Source organism: Vespula vulgaris, chromosome 5 (assembly GCF_905475345.1).
Source record: "Vespula vulgaris chromosome 5, iyVesVulg1.1, whole genome shotgun sequence".
Taxonomy (NCBI): domain Eukaryota; kingdom Metazoa; phylum Arthropoda; class Insecta; order Hymenoptera; family Vespidae; genus Vespula; species Vespula vulgaris.
In genome coordinates this window covers 5,995,494-6,019,936 of record NC_066590.1, presented here as the reverse complement: position 1 = coordinate 6,019,936, position 24,443 = coordinate 5,995,494, and the positions used below count along the sequence as shown (strand labels likewise).

The 24,443-nt window shown below is 29.7% G+C and overlaps 4 protein-coding genes across 7 annotated transcripts; all 4 read right to left on the bottom strand.

The window, feature by feature from the left end:
- Window positions 1–3,657: 3,657 nt before the first annotated feature.
- LOC127063853 (neuropeptides capa receptor-like) lies at window positions 3,658–9,310 on the bottom strand. The gene is made up of 6 exons (XM_050994122.1): window positions 8,546–9,310; window positions 6,809–6,899; window positions 6,520–6,719; window positions 6,191–6,433; window positions 4,652–4,988; window positions 3,658–4,536 (listed from the first exon to the last, which is right to left on the bottom strand). The coding sequence occupies exons 1-6, from the start codon at window positions 8,811–8,813 to the stop codon at window positions 4,302–4,304; spliced, it is 1,374 nt and encodes a 457-aa protein (XP_050850079.1). The 5' UTR covers window positions 8,814–9,310; the 3' UTR covers window positions 3,658–4,301.
- A 3,020-nt stretch (window positions 9,311–12,330) lies between these two features.
- Window positions 12,331–16,762, bottom strand: LOC127063852 (neuropeptides capa receptor-like). 2 transcript variants are annotated; one of them, XM_050994120.1, is made up of 6 exons: window positions 15,381–16,762; window positions 14,021–14,111; window positions 13,751–13,950; window positions 13,329–13,580; window positions 12,927–13,245; window positions 12,331–12,807 (listed from the first exon to the last, which is right to left on the bottom strand). In XM_050994120.1, exons 1-6 carry the CDS (start codon window positions 15,658–15,660, stop codon window positions 12,573–12,575), a joined length of 1,377 nt encoding a protein of 458 aa, XP_050850077.1. In that variant the 5' UTR covers window positions 15,661–16,762; the 3' UTR covers window positions 12,331–12,572. The 2 variants fall into 2 exon arrangements, with proteins under 2 accessions (XP_050850077.1, XP_050850076.1); XM_050994119.1 differs by having other exon boundaries at window positions 12,332–12,813.
- A 292-nt stretch (window positions 16,763–17,054) lies between these two features.
- On the bottom strand, window positions 17,055–17,854 carry LOC127063856 (probable RNA-binding protein EIF1AD). Its single transcript, XM_050994125.1, has 2 exons — window positions 17,414–17,854; window positions 17,055–17,322 (listed from the first exon to the last, which is right to left on the bottom strand). Exons 1-2 carry the CDS (start codon window positions 17,678–17,680, stop codon window positions 17,110–17,112), a joined length of 480 nt encoding a protein of 159 aa, XP_050850082.1. The 5' UTR covers window positions 17,681–17,854; the 3' UTR covers window positions 17,055–17,109.
- On the bottom strand, window positions 17,618–21,831 carry LOC127063848 (DNA polymerase subunit gamma-1, mitochondrial). Of its 3 annotated transcripts, XM_050994113.1 has the most exons (3): window positions 21,720–21,831; window positions 17,875–21,602; window positions 17,618–17,708 (listed from the first exon to the last, which is right to left on the bottom strand). In XM_050994113.1, exons 2-3 carry the CDS (start codon window positions 21,569–21,571, stop codon window positions 17,683–17,685), a joined length of 3,723 nt encoding a protein of 1,240 aa, XP_050850070.1. In that variant the 5' UTR covers window positions 21,572–21,602; window positions 21,720–21,831; the 3' UTR covers window positions 17,618–17,682. The 3 variants fall into 3 exon arrangements, with proteins under 3 accessions (XP_050850070.1, XP_050850069.1, XP_050850071.1); XM_050994112.1 differs by lacking the exon at window positions 21,720–21,831 and having other exon boundaries at window positions 17,875–21,713; XM_050994114.1 differs by lacking the exons at window positions 17,618–17,708; window positions 21,720–21,831 and having other exon boundaries at window positions 18,189–18,341; window positions 18,436–21,713.
- Window positions 21,832–24,443: the final 2,612 nt, after the last annotated feature.

The window sequence follows — 24,443 nt, the reverse complement described above, 5'->3', positions numbered from 1 at the left end:
TTTATAATATAAACAAATCCATTTTCCTTACCAATTGAATAATACATTGTATGGATCCTTCTTAATCAATCCTCACAAGTATTTATGTAGAATATTCTAACAGAGAATGAATAACAGTAACATTAAGTATTGTATTATTATTGCGCAAGATGGCAGCACAGGACAGCTTATATCACCTTTCCCTAGTGTAGTAATATACTAGTTCCTTTAACATTTGACAGATGGCAGAACTATGAAATCCTAAATCCAAGTAATAGGCAATCGTTTATTTTTATAATAAAAACAAATCCATTTTCCTTGCCAATTGAATAATACATTGTATGGATCCTTCTTGATCAATCCGCACAAGTATTTCTGTGGAATATTCTAACAGAGAATGAATAATAGTAACAATAAGTATTGTATTATTATTCCGCAAGATGGCAGCACAGGAGAGCTTATATCACCTTTCCGTAGTGTAGTAATATACTAGTTCCTTTAACATTCGACAGATGGCAGAACTATGAAATCCTAAATCCAAGTAATAGGCGATGATCATAGTTTACAGTAAGAACATAGATTATAGTAAGAACCCTCTATTACATATAGTAAATATGATATAAGCTATTCTGTGTATCATCTTGTAAATTAATAAATATAATATGAATATATTAGTATATTATTATATTTGAATATAATATGATTGTACTTTCATTCATTAGAGCTGCTATCATATTTCAAATAAATACTTGTGAGGAATGACAAAGAATGATAGATACTCGATTAATAAAGAAAATGGACTGGTTCTTATTATAAAATTTACTTGGATTTAGGATTTCAAGCTCTGCCACCTGTCGAAGTTTAAACGAACTAGTATATTACTACACTAGGGAAAGGTGATTTAAGCTATCCTGTGCTGCCATCTTGCGGAATAATAATACAATACTTATTGTTACTATTATTCATTCTGTGTTAGAATATTCCACAGAAATACTTGTGAGGATTGATGAAGAAGGATCCATAAAATGTATTATTCAATTGGCAAGGAAAATGGATTTGTTTTTATTATAAAAATAGACGATTGACAATTTACTTGGATTTAAGATTTCATAGCTGCGCCATCTCTCGAAGTTTAAACGAACTAGTATATTACTACACTAGGAAAAGGTCATATAAGCTGTCCTGTGCTGCCATCTTGCGGAAGAATAATACAATACTTAATGTCACTGTTATTCATTCTCTGTTAGAATATTCCACAGAAATACTTGTGAGGATTGATCAAAAAGGATCCATACAATGTATTATTCAATTGGCAAGGAAAATGGATTTGTTTTTATTATAAAAATAGACGATTGCCTATTACTTGGATTTAGGATTTCATAGTTCTGCCATCTGTCGAATGTTAAAGAAATTAGTATATTACTACACTAGGGAAAGGTGATATAAGCTGTCCTGTGCTGCCATCTTGCGGAATAATAATACAATACTTAATGTTACTATTATTCATTCTCTGATAGAATATTCCACAGAAATACTTGTGAGGATTGATCAAGAAGGATCCATACAATGTATTATTCAATTGGCAAGGAAAATGGATTTGTTTTTATTATAAAAATAGACGATTGCCTATTACTTGGATTTAGGATTTCATAGTTCTGCCATCTGTCGAATGTTAAAGGAACTAGTATATTACTACACTACGGAAAGGTGATATAAGCTATCCTGTGCTGCCATCTTGCGGAATAATAATACAATACTTATGTTACTGTTATTCATTTTCTGTTAGAATATCCTAAATTAGTACTTGTGAGGATTGCCAAAGAAGGATCCATACAATGTATTATTCAATTGGCAAGGAAAATGGATTTGTTTTTATTATAAAAATAGACGATTGCCTATTACTTGGATTTAGGATTTCATAGTTCTGCCATCTGTCGAATGTTAAAGAAACTAGTATATTACTACACTAGGGAAAGGTGATATAAGCTATCCTGTGCTGCCATCCTGCGGAATAATAATACAATACTTAATGTTACTGTTATTCATTCTCTGTTAGAATATTCCACAGAAATACTTGTGAGGATTGATCAAGAAGGATCCATACAATGTATTATTCAATTGGCAAGGAAAATGAATTTGTTTTTATTATAAAAATAGACGATTGCCTATTACTTGGATTTAGGATTTCATAGCTCTGCCATCTGTCGAATGTTAAAGGAACTAGTATATTACTACACTAGGGAAAGTTGATATAAGCTGTCCTGTGCTGCCATCCTGCGGAGTAATGATACAATACTTATGTTACTGTTATTCATTTTCTGTTAGAATATCCTAAATTAGTACTTGTGAGGATTGCCAAAGAAGGATCGATACAATGTATTATTTAATTGGTAAGAAAAGTGGATTTGTTCTTACTATAAAATGTGACGATAAACAATATACTTGGTTCAGATTTTCATGACTGCGCCATCTTACGAGTTTTAATATCATTATTTATTTTATTACTAATTCAATTAAAATTCGTGAGATGGCGCAGCCATGAGTATTTAAACTCAAGTAAATTATCAATCGTCATATTTTGTGGTAAGAACTAAACCGTGTTCCTTACTAATTAAATAATACATTGTATCGATTCTTCATTGTCAATTCTCACAAATATTTATTTAGAATATAATAACTAAAAATGAATAAAAATAAAATCAGTATTGTATTATTTCACAAGTTGATGCTATAGGAAAGATAATATCACGTGTTTTTTTATGAGATAGACTGTTAGTTCAATTTAATTTATGAGAGGGCGTAACAATGAAATTGTTTGTAATATCTTTTTTTAATTTAAATAATTCTCGTTAAGATCGCGCAGTAAGCTCTTCTAATCCAAGTTTTTTAATATTTCGGTCTTTTCCAATATGCACTGTGGCATAATATTTTACTTTCTAAATAATAGATTCTCTCCAGACAACAAAGTAATAAATAGTGGTCTTAATAATCAAATTTCTTCTGAAAATAATAAAGTTTCGTTGGTATTATTTCGTATTCTGTACAATGTGTTGTACTCGATAATACCAAGATATTCGTTGCACGTCAACGACAGGTATGATCCTCAAAAAGTAATGCTATTAGTGTGCTATGTGCAATGGATAAATATGGAACCTTCGTCAAGTATATACTGCTGTGATTATGAAGAAAATTGAAAAGAAAACTTCGTTGCGTGCTTTGGGTGAGTCATACTTTTTTTCAATATTGGAAGAAAGAGACAGAGAGAGATAGAGAGAGAGAGAAAAGTGTGAGAGTGAGAGAGAAGGAGAGATCGGAGAGAGAAAGAAAGAGAAAGAGAGAGATAGAGAGAAAGTGAAAGAAAGAGAGAGAGATATATATTTTTTTGTGCTCTGCCCTATTATGATGGAGATTCAGTGATTTTTTCAAACGTACAACACTATAAGCGTATGTATATTTCGAAAATAAATATGTAATCATCCTTATATAAATATGCATATATCTTTTGAGTTATCTGTCGGATGTACAATTAAATTATTTCTTATAATTTCATTAAGTTTTTGTATAAAATCCAACGATATTTGGCGTCAGTAAATTCAACGCATTTCAGTAAAAAAAGAAAATGGCATACTAAAAATATAATAACCTATATAAAATGGACGGATATATGCATGTTCACAATTAAAACCATTTATTTAGGAGAATACACTTGTTAGAGAAGCAGTGTATATTTACAGCATAAAACATTTACATGTACGTACATATTCGACTGTCACACAATGTAATTTTGCAGTATTGTTTAATTCTCTTTATCATTCGATATGTTATTACAGTTATGGAAGTGAAAAATGATTGCTATTTAATTGTCAAAATAGAGATAATATAATATCGTATATACACGTATATATATATATACGATTATTGAATGGTATATCTAACAAATAAAAATTTTATATTTACGGTATACGATTAATCCTTCGATTTACGTGAAAGAGCATAAAAGATACATTAGTTTTCTTGTACTTAAAATATGATCTGCAAACATAAATAATTGTCAACAATTTAACAGATTTTAATCGGTCGTTCTTCGTATTTATTAGAAAATTCCGAGCGCATTTGTACGAGCGTAATATCTTTAAGAAATTTTACATTAACTATCAATATTCATAAAGAAAAAACAAATTTCATCTTTCATATGAAATACCGAATATCCATTGGGAATTAAAAGAAAACCTCATCCGATTTATCTATCTTCATTAGTTTTCTTCCGTCTGTAGAATAAACTTATAGAACGAATTCTTGCGTCTAAGAAAATAATGTCCGGATCAAATATGCGTCTCCTTTGAAGAGGTCCTTTCCTTTTTGGTCGTCCAACATCTCGCTCGTCCGTTGTACGATTGTACAACCAGCGATGATTTCGTAAGTTCTATCGATGCGATGATCGATGGATCATCATCGATGAAAGTCTCGGTCGGAGAACTTCTCCCATCGTCCTCGTTATTCCTATGCAAATTCTTTAAAGATCGTTGTAAAATGTTTGCTTGTTCGCTCGAATCATATCTGAAAATAAATCGTTAGGAATTTTTTCTTCGAAGGATTCTTTTTAAACTCGATATAAGTACGATTTAATTTTTTTCTATTCTTCTATTTTTTTTTTCACAAGCAATAGATTTACCTCTTGATACTCCTTTTGTAACGAGAACTCCTTACACGCAGCATACGAAATTCTTTCCCAGTTTCACAATCATAAACCGTGACGCTATTGTTACCGTCCGATGGTGTAGAAAGATTGACAGACGAACACCATAATGTTTCTTTAAATGCCATCCTGTATTTTGCGCTCATCACATTATATAAAATCGGATTAACGGTGGTACTGAAATAATAAAGGCACCCACTCAACGGATGCAACCATTCATTTATATCGTCGAAGTACGACGTTCGATAGACGTAAAGCAATCGTTGTGCATGAAATGGTGCCCAGCAAACGAAGAACATTATCACAACGGCGACTGAAACATATTTGTGTAGATAGGATTCTTTTATATTTCGTTTTTATACATTTTTTGAATCTAGATAAATAAGTATAGATAGAACGTAGAAATTGAAAGAACTGAAACGCGTAAAAGTATATAAACGACAGTAAAAGGCGCTTCAAATGTTCTCAAAAGCAAATAAATGTTCGAAAGGTAAACGTTTATCCTTTGGTCCCTTTGCTGAAATACGTTCGTATGCATGTACATTCATCGGTTGGCAGTATTCGAATTTTGATTGACGTACGTATATCATGTAACGAATATACACAGCTATTGTGAATAATAATTCAGCAATCCGCTAGAATGATAAGAGAAGTTTCACCTTTTATCTATTTCATATTAGTCTATTCGTACAGAGGAAAATATAATTACGTTTTGAAAGACGTGAGATGAATAAATATACGATTGTACCAACTACTCAGAGAAACATGACTCTCAATTTGTTATTCTAGTAACGATTACATTTAATAAACAAATAATATTTATTGAAATTCAATTGCAAAATATACGTCAGTTAAAAATATATTCGGAATTTGGATCATTAGTTTTATTCGTTCTCCTACCAGATTGAATATGACGTTTAAACACATTTTTATAAACGTTTCAAAGGCATGATTAAATTTTTTCGTCTAATAAAAAATTGGTGGGAAGAGAACCTTCTCTCATCGACATGAAATCACCGTTATTGACTACCACTGCACATGCGTATATCAGCTTTTATTTGTTCCACTTAACAGTTTGCTTTGACACACAGCATTGGGTGCTTCAGTCGACGAACTTTTCATTCATTGAACGAGCTTTCGTTAAAGGACTTTCAAATTATGATGGATATTCGTACATTTTGTCTTTCAATTATATAAAAGATGTCATTCAACGTTCAGGGATTTTAATAATTTATAGGAAAAAGAAGTTCGCTTTAAGCGCGTTGTTAATCGAGTTTTAAACGTCAAATTCTAAATATTTTTTAAGTTGCAATAATTTTAATTAAGAACGTGTATAATGAGACTTGAAAGAAGAATCAATTTTTTTCATATTACGCGTCTTTTCCTACGTTATTTATATTGATTTCGTATATTAACTTCGGTTATGTATCGTCGAACACGTGAGACAATGTACAAGTAATTCATCAAAATATTCTATAAATTAGATTACTCTTGAATCATGAATCTCTTACTTACTAAGCATGCGTACGATAGCTTTTCGTGAGTGCGCTTGTCTCGTCTCACCATGGACCGAACCCTCGATACTGCGACCAAGCGTGTTTCTTTGTATTCGGAGACACATTCGTACATAGAGAACCACTATAAACACCATGGGGATGAGAAAGAATATTAAGCAGCTTAACTCGTAAAGAGGAAAGTCTGGCATATTTTCTAAAAGCATCGCACATACTGCTGAATCCTCCGAGTATCTTCCTGATTCTGAACGTCGAATAAAAGGAATAAAAAAATCGATTGTTAAACACGATAATGAGGAATGAATGATGTATCTTGTAACAAAATAGCACCTGGCGGATACTCGATATAGTTGACGGTGGTGTAAACGGCAAATGGTATTGCAAAGATCAAAGCCACTAGCCAGACACCGAGAATAAATCTTATAGGTCTCTTTAAACCACTCATCGTGTAGAGATGCAAAGGATGACAAATTGCCAAATATCTTTCCAAGGAAAATGCTACTATTGTAAGCACCGATGCGTAAGAAGACCTTAAAAAGATGTAAGAAAGAGGAAGAAAGAAAAAAAAAATACTAAAGGAAAAGATAATTGTTAATCCCAAAACAAATTCCATTCTTACATCTCAGACACAAAGGCTCGCAGTTTACACATGCACAATCCTAATTGCCATGGATATTGTTCCCAAAATATGCTCAATTCATTGGGTAATCCTGTGAAAAAAAGGATAAATATTCAGCATAGAAGAGCTAATTAACGTGTTATTATTGTTTGCTTTGTTGAGATTATTTCTATCATTGCATAATGAACCTTAATAATTTCGCTAATTAAAATAACGTTTATTCAACGATTTTGTTATAATAATATGGAGAATAATATGGATGTGATTTTTTATCGACGAGATCTTAGCTCAAAGAAGGTAAAAGAGGGATCAAAAATATGATACTATGGAAAGAGATTTATGTAGTCTCAAAGTTTATATCGTTATTTCTATATTTTATACATACATATATCTATATACATATAGACATACATACACACACGTTTATCTTCCTTAAAATGTTATCCAAAAAAACGATAAATTGCTTATCTACTTTTGCATATACACACGCATCTTCTTTATATATATTCGTATACAATCGATAAATCTTTTTAGTTTTTTTTTGGTAAGAGATGAAGATTCGAATTTTTATGGTATTCCCTATCTATATTTTGCCAATAGATTTTATAAAAAAAATTTTAATACATGCTTATAGCATATTGAAAGTCTGACTTTTGTATAATACAATTTTGTACTCTGATAGCCAATAATTTTGTATTCTTCCATCGGTTTTTTTTTGCTCATGCTAATCCATTTGCAAATATTTTATTTTACTCTTTTCCCGCATCTCTGTTAATCTTCATGCATCATTAACGAAAGCTTTAAATCGAATAACGAATGCTTATGAAAAATTTCAAAGATTGATATTTAGATGATAGAGAACTAGAATAGTGAATGATTTGGAATAAGTGGAAGCCGTTAATAAATTCTGGATATAATGAGGATATCATTCGATGAATGAATTTTTAATCGTGAGTTAAAGATCGAATCATGCGTGTTCCAAGAGAATTTGCAAGCACAGCGACTTTCGAGCATGACGGTTCATATCTTTTGACGGACGGAAATGTATAACATAGAGTAGAATGCATACGAACAAAATGCAATATTAAAATTTTCAAAGAAAAATGGTAGAATAGGAATAGAATAAATTCGAGAACGTTGGATGAATGTAAAAATAAAATTATAATGAATAGCAAATTGGTTTAGTTAGGTACTTTCTTGTTTGAAATTCTAATACTTTTTTCCCTCGGAGAGAAATTATTGAAATCATTTAAATGAAAAGTAAATAAGAATCGTGAGAAACTTGGAATGTTGCACAAATTGCTCTCTTAAGAACAATGCCATTATCGTTATAACGTTTTAAAGTTCGCAAATAAATTAAACTTAACTTTTTCTGTATGGAAACAAAAGGATCGTTTAAAGTGATAGAGTATCAAGCTTAGGAAAAAATGAGGGTAATATAAAAAAGGGACTTTATTCAAGAATACGAACAAATTTATCTTCGCTCAAAAAGTCGGTGACAGTGATTGATGCAATTGTTCACGAAAATCGCGGAAAATGTACGCGTATATGTATGTAAATATTTATGCGATTTTTTTTTTTTTTTTTAGATAGAAAAGAATACATACTATCTTTAAAATTTCTTTTCACAACCTATAAACGTATATGTACAGCAATTCGTTGGCGACTTACGAGCGTCAAAACTCTTTGAACTTCGTGAAAGTTAAAACAAACAAATTCTTAGATAGATGGACTCACCTAGAACCAATAAGAGAAGATCCGAGATGGCCAAATTAAAGAGATAATAATTCGTAGCGGTTTGCATCGTTGGTTTCTTCTTAATAACAATACATGTCATGATATTCCCGAAAACACCGGTAACGAAGATGATAACGTAAGCAAAGGTGATAGGTAAAACGAGTTGAAGCGGTAAATGCTTCAAACCCAGTTTGTTTTGCAAATACTCGGATTCATCCAGATTCGTAAGATTTTTTAAAGATACCACGTAATGGTTTGATATATTCATGCCTTTTAAATACTGAATTTCTTTCTCTCGTTATTGTGCAAACAAATTAATCAAATTAACGAAGAGCAAATATAAGAATAGAAAGATAATTTCTTTTGCTTTTCGTTATCGATTTAATAATAATTCTTTCAATCGTGAACACACACTACAGAATAAATAAAATCTCTCATCGAAAATAACAATAAATTGAATTTTTCGAAATTATCCATCGTTTTTCAATTTCGAAAGAAGTTATGTCAGTTTGGATCACAATCATTTCATTTTCTAATTAACGTTCTATTTCAAATTCACGTTCCATTGAAAAACTTCTTCGAAATCATCACGAAACCGTATCACGAATATCTATACGAAAATTCATAGCTTTTTGATTCTTTATTTTTTATAAATTATGCTTAGAAAATACGCGAATGAAATATGATCGATTTAAGAGCGTTCGACTCGACACCTCGTGAACAAGTGATGAGAACACTGTGTGACCCACTACTGCTATGACTTTCATTCGCTTGCCATGCGTCCCATCTACCACGCATCCAACCCTTAGCTTCAATCCAAGAGAGTCTGCGAATTGGACCATTTTACTCGTAAATAAAATCACGCGCATGTCATGATACGTTAAGGATTTACGGTACTCTCCTTAAAAAAATTATTCTAATTATCGATCTTTCCTAGTTTTTAATCACAAGATTTATCAGGCTTTTCTTTTTTAATTTATTTTTTTTTTATTTTATTCGACCTTTTATATCCATTTTTACAGTATCATTTATTTGTTCCTTTTTTAAATTTTCTTTCTTAGAATTGGCTCGAAATTGAGTTTTTGTGAAATATCATTATCCCTTATAATCGCAACAATAAATCCTAAGAATGAGCAAACAAATAAATCATATGCTAATCCTGAAAATTCGTCAAATATCAGATATAATGTGTTATTTAATATTCGTTGATACATTTACCACAGAATAATAAATTACCAGTCGATTATCTTTTTGTACTTCAACGGTGGTAGGTTGATTAATCAGACTATGAAGTTAATCGCATGTAATTCTTAGGTGCAATCTCTGCTGCCACCAATTTTCTTCACATATTCAAAGTACCGACAAGTTATTTATTACCATCCATATGGTGATAGCTATAATAATGTAAAGAAACGATTTTCATTTTAGAATTAATCATTAAAGAAAAAAGAAGTAACTTCGAACTTCTTAGAAAAATATAAAGATGTAAACGTGCGAACTCAATGTGGTAAGAAAATATTGTAATGTATTCATGAATTTGGAACCCTAGGGATATTTTCTTGATTTACCTATTTCGCATTCATTTCGAATATAATCTGTATTATAAGACGATATCATAAAATACATTTTATTATGAAATTTTTTGTTCAAACTCGCCATCTCGTATTCTACTATAAAAATTCCTAGCGAATTTTTATCATTATTCGTAAGTCGTTCAAACGATTTGATCGAGGATCATTTGATATTTATATTTTTTTTCTTCTATAAATCTTTACGCAGGAAAAAATGTATCACATCCTTTTGAGAACTACGATCATATTTTCTATAATAAGAATAATTCAATTTTTCTTTCCTAGTCGGAATTATATCTCTCGCGCATGTAGGTAAATGAACTTGAAACCAATCGACGTGAAAGGGACTGCCTTCATACGGTGGCTTGAAAACGTGGACAGGTTCCAGAAGTAGGATTATCGTGCCAATTACGAAAACAAAAAGAAGGAGCTGCAAAAGTTTTTCACATGAATTTCAAGCTATGAATTTTCCGATTTTTTTGGGACAAATTTATCAATTTTTTTTCAAATATTATTGGCTTATAAATTTCTTGTATGAAAGAAATAATAAAAACAATTTTCAAAAGTAAGATATGTGAAACGTGATTATCTATAAGAGAAAAAATGTTTATGAAAGTAAAATATTTTTGCATTCGCTACTAAGAAAAATGTCGGCAAAGATTAATAATCAGCGATATCGTCGGTCCATTCAGAAAAATCATATAAAAAGATGTGGAAGCAGTGAACGAGAAAAATGATTTATTTTGAAAATGTTAGTGATGTTTATCGATTTATCTAACAGTTTGGTAACTCTCTCTGAACAAAGTTTGTTCAGAGTTTTCCAAAATCGCATATTACACCAATTTTGCATGTGAGTAAGTTAATTTGTCTTGTGCGATTTTGTCAAAGTATCAATTATTAAATTATATTAAATTGATTAAAGTTTATTCCAATATTATGATTGAATTGTAAAAAAATATAAAGAACAAAAAAAAATAAGAAAGAGAAAGAGATAGATTTAAAAGTAATCTTACTTACCAAGTACCAATATCGAAAAGTTTTTTCATTTTCATCCGAATTCATTTGACGTTTGCAATAGGATTGAATTCTTTTCATTTAAATCTTAATGTAATATATCATCAAATAATAAGATCATTACTAACGATGTATATTGTCTATTGTCACTTTTACAATTCCCTTAAAAAGGATTAGAAATACGGACAAAACTGAGTTCATGTTTTCCGCGTACGTTTCCTTTCGTAGCATGTTCAATAAGTGACAGATTGGATCAACTATATTTTACATGGCTTAGGTTAGATTATACATTTTGACAAAAATTTAAGTACGTCAGTACGACAGGATTTGAAATTAATGAGAACGTTGATAACAACGAAGTTGCCTTTTGTAAAAAAAAAAGAAAAAACAAAGTATGTATATCCTTTGCGAATGCGAATTATATATAAAAATATATTAATTGAAAGAAAATTTCATCAACTTAATCTAAAAACAATAAAAAGCATATTAAAACAATATAAATATTCGTGCTAATGCATTATAATTTTAAAAGTAAAACACGATTTTTTACTTTGTTCATTTAACAATGAATCAAGATCGATATTTGATACGAAATCATTCATCGAGTCAAAGATCAATTATTTTGGGGGATTGTTCACTTTTCGCATTTAAATTTCACGTGTCTCCTGCAGCTTTGCTTTGCATTAAATGTGAGAAATGTTCTATATCATCTTATAAATATATATTGTTTGCAATTGGGTATATAGAGGATGAACTTTGAAACGTATTGATAGTGAAGCACGATACGCTATGTTTCGCATGGAACGGAAGAGAAAAGGAAGAGAGGGGATAAACTAAGTGAGTTAAAGCTCAATGGTTTTGCTTAGTTTTGGCTAAAACTTCGAGTTACTGTGAAGAGTGACTGTTTCAGAAAAAAAAAAAACTATAAACATAAAAAGAACGATGAAAGAAAATAAAGAAATAATTTTCCGTAACAAACTTGATTCCTTTGTTATTCTGTTGTATTGAATTCAGAAAACATAGTTGTCTTTGCCGGAGATTTGATCTGCATATAAATTGATCGATTGATAAAGAACACAAAGGACGTCTTGTTTTTTATATAAAATAAAATTACTTCTTATGATAACTCCTTCCTCGTCTTCATATAATGTCGATATTATCTAAAGGAAATATTAAAAAGACTTCTTTTAATGATCGATTTATTAAAAAAAAAGTTACACATTTCGCTTATCAATACTGACTCACTTTTGTACTTAAAAATTTTCGATAATATCATTAACAAAATATACAAAGAACTAAAAGAAAAAATAACAAATACCAACTTTTTATGCGCATGTATATATATATATATAAAATTAACAAGATTTTTCTTTTAGTAGCTTCAGGTAAAGAGAAAAATCAGGATTTTCGCCGATTATTAAAATACACGGTCATTGTCTTTATTAGAGGTTACTACTAGCCGTTGAGATCGATTCTTTCACTATCTCTTTCGATGCTGTACTTTCCTCAGTGCTTCGTTCTTGCATAACAGGATGTCCGTTATTATTCAGAAGAGATTTGGATGAATCCTGATTCTTAATCTTCCGAATTTCACCGTAACGATCACACATAGATCCGTCTTGAGCAACTCGATCTCGATTCGAGGAAAATCGAAAGACTTTTTTTGCCTGGCCGAATCTATACCTTAAAAATATTTATATACATATATATATATAATATTAATATTATTATTAATTTACTTATTTTTGTCATGTTTATTCATCTTATTTATACTATTTTTTCATCGTCGAGCAAACCTCATAGAGCATATAAAACGTGGTAGATGAGCCTCTTCGTTAGATTCGCATCGACAAAGATCGGGTGGTGTGACGGTCCATCTTTTCCTTAATTTCCGTTTACAGCAAATCGTTTGTTTAAAAGCTTCTCTGTACTTTACGCTCATCATATTGTACAGAATTGGATTTACCGTGGTACTGAAGTAATAAAGGCATCCGCTCAAAATATAAAGCCATTCGTTTAAGTCGGGATAATAATCACAATCCTTTGCATAAACGTAGAGCAATCTCTGAGTATGAAAGGGTGCCCAACAGAGAAAGAACATGATAACGACGACACCTGCAACAAAAAAATAATCGTATATATCTTATACATGATATTTTTAAATTCATAATTTTAATAAGAGGAACGACAATGTGTACTTAACATCCTGATGGTGGATTTCCTCGATTGAACCTGTCGCGTTTCTCCGTGAATCGAGCTGTGAACGATCGGCCCCGCTATACGTTTCATACTCCTTTTTATTTCCAAACCCATCCTTGTGTAAACAACGAGAATAACGAGCATCGGTAAAAAGAAAAAGATGATGCAGCTTATCTCGTAGAGTGGAAAATTCGGCATATTAGTTGATAGTATCGCACAGATTGCCGAATCGGTGGAGTAATTTCCTGATTCTACGAATGTTGAAATTCATTATTATTCTCATATATATATTATAATCCTTTGGACAATATAATAATACGTGTTAAAGCTTATATAGGTATATATCGTAGAAGATAGAATAGATATGTAATGTCATATCTTTTCCGACAATCAAAGTATAAGCTATTATTTCTTTATTAACCTGGAGGGTACTCGACAAAGTTGACTTTAGTATAAATGGCGAAGGGTATCGCTGATACTAAAGCTATAAACCATGTGGCGAAAATGAAGCGTATTGGTCTTTTCAGTCCACTCATAGTATAAACATGAAGGGGATGACAAATGGCAAAATATCGTTCCATCGAGAAAGCCACTATCGTGAGAACTGACACGTAAGAAGACCTGCGAAAGAGATATAGAAGCTAAGATAAAAGATTGTTAAAGAAATAGTGAATGGGGAAAAATCTCTTACATTTCGGACACGTATGCTCTAATTTTGCAAAGTGCAACTCCCAAAGTCCAAGGATATTGTTGCCAAAATACGCTAAGTTCATTCGGCAAACCTGAAATTTTGTGATAAATTTGAACATTAAAATCTCATTTTGCATTATATATTTCCGATCGATATCCAATTAATGAAAGGAATTTGCATTATATTATCGTTCGATTTGCAGATATTTTTCTCGTGAGATTTATAATGCGTTAGCATATTATTGCCAGATAAAATAATTTGTTTGTTTGCATATCGCGTTTTATCTTATTGTATTTCCGTCTGTTTCACTCTTTTCTCTTATTAATCATTTTTTTCGCAGAACGAGTATAATGGAAATTGTGAACGTTTTTTGAATTCTTTTTTCTTTTTCTTTTTTATTATGTTTCATACGAGAGAAAGTAAAATCTTCGAACTATCACGTACACCTTTTTGATACTATCGAACTCGACGTGTTACGATTTCAAGGAAATAAAAACCTCTCGAGCACCACTCTCATTCTATTACATTTCTTAATATAGGAGTAGTTATATATTATATTTTCTCTTTTCCTTTCGATACGTATAAACAAATATTATTTTCTTCAAATTTTCTATGTGGTTAATTTTTTTTTGTAATAATTCAATCTTTCATTAAATAGATAAACGTATCGTATCTCATTAATAACGAGTAATGCTAACGCGAAGATAGCTAATTGGTATTAAGGATAATTTTCATTTGGTGATACAAATTTGACAGAGATTTGAAGTGTTTCGTAATGACGTAAATAGAAGCAACCTTACTATCGATAAATAAGACACAGACGAGATAAAATCGTGAGTGTACAGAGCACACACAAAGCTAAGATTAATTTAAAACTTGTTATCTTCATTTCTCATTTAGGAGAGGAAAACGTATCGCGTATTGAAATCAAACGTTTCAATTTGTAAAATATCTCAATTTTCAACGATCTTTCTCCTTTGAAAAAAAAAGAACAAAAAAGAAAATAAGATCTGCATCAACAATTTGCGTCATTATAATCTTTACTATCTCATTTAGTTTTACAAATGTTCACGATCTTGAAAATCTAATCGCATTATCATTGTCACGAACATGTTTTAATCGTCTATCAGAAATTATCATTCATCAAATTTTGCCCTTAATTAGATTAAAGCAATTCGAGCGATGAATATCGTCATTCGTTTGACGTAAAATGAAAAAAATCAAGATAGATAGACGATAGATAGAGAATGAAAGAGTTATACCTTGTCGATTCGATCAATTTTTATTAACATCGATTTGTTATGCACCGTGAAAACTCTCTTTTAAATGCATCGTTAAGCAAGATGCATAGAAGGCTTACCGAGTATAAGTAGAGTCAGGTCGGAAATAGCCAAATTGAAGAGGTAGTAGTTCGTTGAAGTTTGCATCGATGCATTTTTTATTATAACTGTACAAGTGGCGATATTACCAAAAATTCCTGACACAAAGATTGCCACATAAACGGTAGTTAGAGGCAATACCATATTCATAGGAAGATATTTTGGACCTAATATTTCATTAAGATACTCTTCTTCCGTTATATTTTTCATATCCTTGTTCCAAAAATCGTTTTCGTTAAAAATTGTTTTTGTACAATCCATTTTGGCAGAAAAACTTTCCTATATATCACAATGACAACGATAGGACAAAATTTGATTCTTCGAAAACGTCACTCTGTTTTTCTCATTTTAACTTAAGAATTGGTAACGTCAATAATACTTGAAAGTGAAAAGGATTAGGTCTTCGAATGGAAAATCCAAATCCAAAAAGATCCTTATCGAACTGGCAATGTGTTTTCTTGTTAAACATAAATGGTCACATTATTTTTCTATCTTTAACTTTTATATCATCGTCATTTATTGATTTTTCGTTTGACGACGATTGGACTGATGAGTAATTGCATTTTACCGGTAAAATGATCCTCTTATACATTCGTTCGATCAAATTTTCTCGTGACACTTTTTTAATAAATAAATCTTTTCTACTTTCTTTTTTATTTTTATTTAATGAATAAAATTTGTTTGTATGTATCAAGAAAGATAAAAGCAGATTTTAGCAAGCAGAACTAACGTTATGATAGTCACGTTTACAAAACAATTAGAATTTCGAAGGTGACTGCTTTCCTTTGCAAGCCTTTGTTGTACAATTCCCCACACCAATCTTCGTCGACAGGCGGAAACACACTGACTTTAATAATCGGTAGTGATAACATTTAATGTCACCATGTATCTCTCTAATTTCGCCGATAAAAGATAAGTTCTCTTTTTCGATTCAAAATAACATAAACTTTCTAAGATTAATTTATGCATTGTAGTTCGTCTCGGTATAGTATATCACAGTCTTATCTATACTACCGTCATTTCTTAATCTTATAAGATATTTTATTTTCTCGTGTAAAATCATCTCGTCAATCGCTATATAATAAAACGAAAATTTGCAATTATTTTAATATATGCTGTAGTCCACACAACGAAACGTAAAATATTTTCCAGTATCGATTTTAATCAATTTAATAGATTTTGCTTTATACAATAGGTCTTTTTTAATCAATATAGATCAATCTTTTAGACAAAGGTAAAAATTATATTATATTCTATTCAATTTGTACAATAGTTTATGTAATCTAGTAATGAATAAATGATGTGCATAGATTCAGTACATATTAAAGTATATAATAAATGAATGATTACACACTTTCCAGGTATATATACATACGTCGCATATTCATTCAACAACTTTTGTTTCTAAACAATTATTATAATAGATATCTATTATATTACAGGAAAATATAGGAGAATTATTAATTGCTAAAATAGTGAAACGAAGCTTATCATTTTTTATGATAGAATAATAATATCATTTTGCAAATTTTTATATTTTCATAAAAAAATTGCTAAAATTAATAAACACTTATCAATACCATGATAGTACTATTGTAATAACATAAGAAAATTTCTTAATTGAAATAAACACTTGAATAATAATCGATAATAAATTCGATTTATATACAATTTGTTTATAAAATCTTACAAACTACCTTATATTAATTATTAGTTGAACCCATCGGAACTCGTGTCCGAATCACTTGATCTATCAGAAACATAAGTTATTATCCTATTTGTATTTACAAAAAGGTCTTCTTTTTCCATATCTTCTTCTTCGTCATTATTATCTTTCATTGTTTCTTCAGGCTGCTTTTTACTCGAGACTTCGTCAAATTCCAATGGCCAACACTTCTGTATACGGTACCATTTTATGTGTTCCTGCAAAAATAATCGTATTATATATTTTTGATTGTATTTATTTATTAGTATTATATATATTTGATTGTATATATCTTCAATGAAAACTTACTCGTGTTAATATCTTAACTATCTCTGCTTTTACTTTATCGCCTTCGGCAATGGGTTCAACTAATACGAAGTCTCCTCTTTTTATCCAAATATGTCGCCTAAACTTTACTGGCATTGATACAAGATACTGTTCACCAGTTGAGTTTACAATCTCATGGAGATTGTTACCTCGCGATTCGACAACTTTGACGATCGATTGAGATTTTGTTGGAATACTTAAATCCTCCACTTCCTTCGCAACATGTTTACGTTTCGTTGTTTTTGACATTTTCAATCTGATAATCTATAAATGGCGACTGCAATAGTATCAAAAATATAATAATTAAATAAGATTCATGTTTAAAAATACAACTAAATATAATACTTCGATTCGATCGAATTTTTATTAACTTAAACTTGTTTAAAATAGAATTAAATTATTTTGCGTATTCTTTTTATCGCATTATGTATTTTTCTTATCACGTTTTATTCGATGCCACGATCCTAAAGATCCACCAGATTTTTTCAATGCTGCATATATGTCTAAACTTTCTCCAACAGGAATACCATATCCATGTTCAAGTCCATGAGGATTTGATGGTGTTTTACAATCTTGAATCGATTCTTTTCGAAGAACCGTATCTACTTCTACAGATGCAAAAAAAGCTACTGACATCGGTAAATCGTTCATACCAAGCCTCAAAGCACAGAAAGATCTTGTCATAAGATTTGTTATGTGCATTGCGAGAGCAGCATTGTATTTGTACCGCGATGGAACTAAATATCTTACTTCGTCATGAAAAGAAAGACAAAACCTTACATTATCTTGCATCAACCATCTCATTGAAACTAACATTAAATGTAGAAAATCAACTGCACCACTTTGTACTACCCAATTAATTTTAGTTGGTAAATATTTTTCTTCATCACATTCTAATGCTCGACTAAGCCTACAATTTAAAAATGGCGTTACAGGAGTAGGACTACAAGCTATTTCTTCAAGTCTATTAAACATTGCTGATTCTGAACCATCAATCCATTTACTTTTGTTAAACATTTCCATAAGTGATTTTTGAAAAGCTTTTGCTATCTTCATTGCTTCAAATGATGTATATTGTTTATCTTCAAAATCTTCATTAATATATTCAGATTTCAATGTATATATTTTTTTACCCTTTGTCAAAGCAAACATTTTTCGAGATTTAAAAGCAGCATCACTTTCTTTCATTGTAGGATTAAACTGTTTTAACAACCTTTCAGCAAACTTTTGTCCAGCACCATAAATTCTTGCATAATTGATAATTTTTGCATGATCTCTAGATATTCCTACAGCTTTTGCAGTAACACTATGCATATCTGTTCCATTTGATTTGTTGCCTATTAAAGTCATCCATCCAAAAGGTGTTGCTCCATGCAATTTCTTATAATATGCATCTCCAATAATTGATGCAATCCATAATTCTTGACTGTCAACATCAGCACCAACTATGTTATATCCTGGTGGAGCTTGTACCATGGATCGTAATTCAGAACCTATACGCTCGACGTGTGCATTAGAAGCAGTCATCCATGTGGGTTCTACTGCTCGTCTTGTTAATGTTCCACAGACAACTACTTGTGGAACTATTGCACCAAATTGTGTGTTGTATTTCTTTAAACTACTTGGCAAACAATGCTTTTCAAACCAGACAACAAGTTGGGACATGATCCTATCTCTGTTGTTTCTCCAATAAGATATTTTTCTTGCTATTTTTAAAATTTGTGTAGCACTTGAATCTAATCCAGCAAGTACATTATCTGAAAACTTGTTTAAAAAATCTTTAGCCAAGGGATTACCAACATTGAAGTTAATACCATCTTTATGTGGTAATTTGAAGAAATAACAACAATTATCTAAAATAATATCGCACCAAATTCCAGTACCTTTGTACTTTGTATTATAATCTGTTGTACTTTTTTTCTTGTTCCTCCAAAATTCTGTTTTGTAAATATCTTTTTCTACTTCTTTATCTAGTATTAACATTGTATCATCTGTAGAACCTTCATGATTAGTTGATTTTGATAATGGACATTGATTTAATAGTTGTTTTAGAGGTAATTTAGTTTCAATATCCAGATCATTATTATATGGTACTAATATACCCCAACCATGTTCCTTAATATAATGCAAAGGATAATTTTCCCATGTTAAGTTTAAAAGTTTTGGAGTAATCTGCATAGAAGTACTTATATGTTGTGGTCCAGGTTCCCAATTCTCATCCTCATTTTCAGTTTTTTTAGGACAAAGTTTTCTGTACCAAGCAGGATATCCAGCCATATATGGTATTTTAACTGGTAACAAATATTTTGTTTCTTCTAGATAAGAAAATTCTTTTTGCAAGGGATCCTCCTCTTCATCCTCATCTTCTGAATATGGCTTTAAACTTACATCATTAATTTCTTTATTATTATTTTCTTCCTTTTTTCTTTCTTGTAGCTTTATATTGGACAAAGAAGCTTTCATCTTAATATTTTGAGTACTCCAATCTTGATCCCACATCCATAAATCTTCTTTATATTTTTCATTATGCATTAATTTACAAACAGTATTTGCTCTTTTAGTGAGTATAACCTTAGATTCATAATTTAAATCTTCATAAGTAGACTCTGCTTCTTCTAAATATCTTTGCCAATTGGAATTCACTGGAAGATATGTACAACTAAGCTCTAATATTCCACTAAATGTAACAGGGTGTGGAAATCTTTCTTGAAAGATTGGAAATAATTTACAAAAGACATTGTGTGTAGCTTGTACATCAGAAGCACAATAAGACATTAAATCATTAAATTGTTTTTTTATGTCATCTAAAGTTCCTTCTACAAATATATTTCTTTGTTCTTTGCTGATATATTCTCCGCAATAAAGTTTATGTACTTCACTCAAACTGTTTGTTGAAGTATAGTTCAACCATTTCTCAGTAGAACTATTTTGTTTTTCACTTTTTAGAATTGCTCTCTGATAACTATTAAGTCCACTAATACATACATGTAATGACATTGTATCTACAAAACGTGTTCCAGTAGAATTTAACCAATATTGTTCTTTTATTCTTGCTCTATCATATGAAACATTATGGCCTATAATAATCTTTGGTTTTTTATGAAAATTATTTAATTTTATACCACATTCATCTGCATCACTTTCTACAGGAATCAACATATTTGGAGTAAAATAATTAGTACCAAAATTACCTTTTACATTTTCTATAAGAATTGGCGAAACCCATCCATACCATGCTTTTTCAGTAACAGCTGTAGCTATTGTTGGTAATGGACCTTCTTTTACACAAACCTCTACATCTAAAATCATTCCATCTTCTAAAGGATAATTTACACTTTCTGCACCATCACTAGTATATCTAGTCCAACCTTTCTGCAACAACCACTTTGAAGGTATTTCAGGTATCTTTGTAATAATGTTATTTATAATCTTTAGATAAGGTGCAGTTTGTTCTATAGCAATATTATAAAAATGTTCTTCCAAGTCCTTTCCTTTCAAAGGAGGTAAACGTATATCAACGTCTGGTATTGCTTTTACTTCTTCTGTATTTATTCCGTAATTATGTAAATTCTTTTTTATACTTTCTATTGCTTCTTGAGAAAGACGTACATGATTTTCACTTTTATTAAACAAATGCTCATGCAGTGGTTTAGAAAGCATTTGCATATTAATTTCATTAAATCTAGTAATGTTATTGATACTGTCATTGTTATTGTTATTTATAGTTTGGTTTGTACTTTCCTCTTGTATATCTTCCTTATATTCGTTATTATAATCATTATTTGCACTTTGCGATGAAGAATTTGATTTCATAAAGGGAAGTAAAAATGCTTGTTCAAAATTGTCAGGTATTTTAGGTTCATTTGCAACATAATATTTCTTAGATATATCTGGATCTTCTTTATTTGAAGATAATAGTGAGAAGTTGGAATTACTTTGATCGTAAGGAGACTCAATGGTATTAATAGTTACATTATTAGAGGTTGAGGCAATACTACTACTAACTTTACAATTTTCCAACTTTTTGTTATGTAAAATGAATCTTTTTTTGACAATTTTTTTAAGATATCGTGTATCTGTCTTAATACTGGTGCACTTATGCCTTATGCAAATGTGAATAAGACGTATTTTTAACCGCATTTTAAAACGTGTTCGCAGCCTAATACTTTTTCTAGAATATATAACTACTTTTAACACGTGACAAGAAGTTATGAAAAAATTTGAAGAGCGAGTTTCTTACCTATATATTAATAAAGTAATTGAATGATATTATCTTAAAAATACTTACGATAATATCGGATCACAACAATTATATAAAATATTATATTAAACTTGTATCGAAAGCTTCACTAATATATATGAGTAAATTTGCAGTCGCAAATAACTTATATACAAATTTTCTTTCATGAAATTAAATTATAAAGTTGGCTGCATGGAGAGAAGCTCACATATATCTAGGGAATATATTCATCTAGAAATTATTTATCCTTTTGTATGACAAATTTATTTCCATTTTTTACATATAATTTTAATTTTTAATTTTATTTTATAATTTTAATTTTTTATTTTATTTTATAATTTTAATTTTATAATTTTACTGTAGTTAGTGTAATATAATTCATTTATAAAGCAAAGAAAATCAGACGGAAATTTCCGCAATTCTGATTGGCTGTCTAAAATATAATTTCCGCGTTCTGATTGGCTGTCAATCTAACTTTCGTTCCCATATAAAAGCAGTTCACATTTTAGATACGGCGCAGTCTCCGTTTAGTCTTTGTTGATTGTACGTCGTGATAAACGAAGTGATCATTATTTAAAAGTGAATTATAAATCTCTTCTAATGTTCTGTGCTAATTAACGTTAATAGTGCTATTATCAACTTTCATGAAAAGGTAAAAATAAGTTATTATTCTGTTGTAATAGATAAAAACACATAAAAGTAACCTCAATTCTGTCATCGCAATTTTATTACTTTTGTTTTGAATAATATCAATTATAGGTTGTAATCTACGATAAAAAATATATATTTTAGGAATATAATAAATTTTAATTTCTTTTTTATGTGTTCTTACAAGTCTTATGTATTTTTAATAAGGAAAATTAGTTTTAATATATCATATACGTATCGAGTAATATATTCGACAAATTATAAAATTAATAATAACATTGTGTAAAACCTAAAAAATGTTTTAATAACATTAATTTAACATAATTTTTCGATTTGTTTCAGAAAATTATCATGGCTACACAAAGGAAAATTATTTCGAAAAATTTAAATGTTTCCTTAACGCTGATTGGCTCTCAAGTTCGCGCCTGTTAGTTCTTCCTTAAACTAGCGTTTTCTGTAACTCCGCAGTTCGTTCCTTTCGTTCCAATCGAATTTCAAGGTATGTACTGACAATTATTCATTAATTACTTTATTCCAACAGTTTTTAACAATTAATTCATATACTTTACTGTTCTCTATAATTATTATTAAATAAATGCATGTCTTTTATATATCGAAACTGTCATACGTATGTATTACGCGCAATTAAGTGATTCAATAGTTTAATAAGATTAAGAATTTTTTTATCATTCTTTAATGCTATTTATTATTTATTAATATTTAGATTTTTGCCTTTTCACTATATTTTGATATTGCTCTATAATTCCTTTTATTCATGGAATGAAAATATTTTGAATGCAACAAGTGCAGCTCAGAAAGAAATTTGAATTTCTCTTTTTGATTGGTTGGCAAAAATGTGTCTTAGAAGTAAGATATTTGTTTATTTCATTATCATTTAATATTTTAATATTAAAAGTTTTCATTATTATATTATACAAAAATGATATGCTCTTATATAATGTATGTTTCTCTACGTAATATCTTTTATGTGGTGAAACTCGAGAAGGTAATATTACTTTTATTGTAATTACAAATGTAAGTACTATATAAGGCATAAAATTTTTCACACATTCAAATAATAGTTATAAAGCATGCTAGTTTTAAGGCATAATTATTAATTAAATATTATTGCTTAATTGGCGGTAATACTTATTCATAATTATATAATAAGATAATTATTAAGATATAAGTTCATAAGATTCTCCTTATATCTTTTCTTTTTTTTTTTTTGAATTTAAATTTTATTATAGTTTACTTTTAAAAACCAAGACTCCTTAGACATTAAAATTATATTTCTATAAAAAGAAAAGAGATATTTATGAAGCTAGAATTTTAGAAATCAGAAGACTATTTAATATGAAATAGAAATATGTTAGATGAAGAAAGTTAGACATACATGAATGTTTTAAAATCTGTTTTTTGAACATTTAATTGCTACTCGACTGATATTTGTAACAGATATTTCTAATCAAGTCATAGAAATGTCTTTATATCAGAATGTAAATTGAATATACAAGTTTATGTTTTACATTATTTTCTTCTTAATTAGGATAGAAGAAAATTGCAGCTTTGAAGGTTCTTCGACATCTGGTCAAATGAAAGAGAGAATTGCAATTATTAATATATTATATTAAGGGCTTCTGAATTCAGCAACATTTCATACTATTTATAAGGTAAAACTCCTAGCATTACTTTTTTCTGTGATTTTCCCATAAAAATGGTCTATTTTATATTATTACTATTGTTATTACTACTACTGTAATAATAATATATAATATTTAAATATTACAATAAAAATAATTATAAGTAGGAAAAGAATACCTAAATATTATATATATTACGTGACCATAAACATATCGATGAGATACGATGACTAATACAAAGCAGTTTTTTTTTGTTTTCGTACTTCGTAAAATACTATAAACATACCGATGAGATACGATGACTAATACGAAGCAGTTTTTTTGTTTTTGTCCTTCGTAACATACAATAAACTAATACTTAAACAATGATACATTCAAGAAAACATTACGTAGCTCGTAATATTAACAATTCGTAATGTCAATAAATTCAAGAACTTTTGAAGGACTTCGACGATTGTCGCGTTAATTTTCTTTTATACTT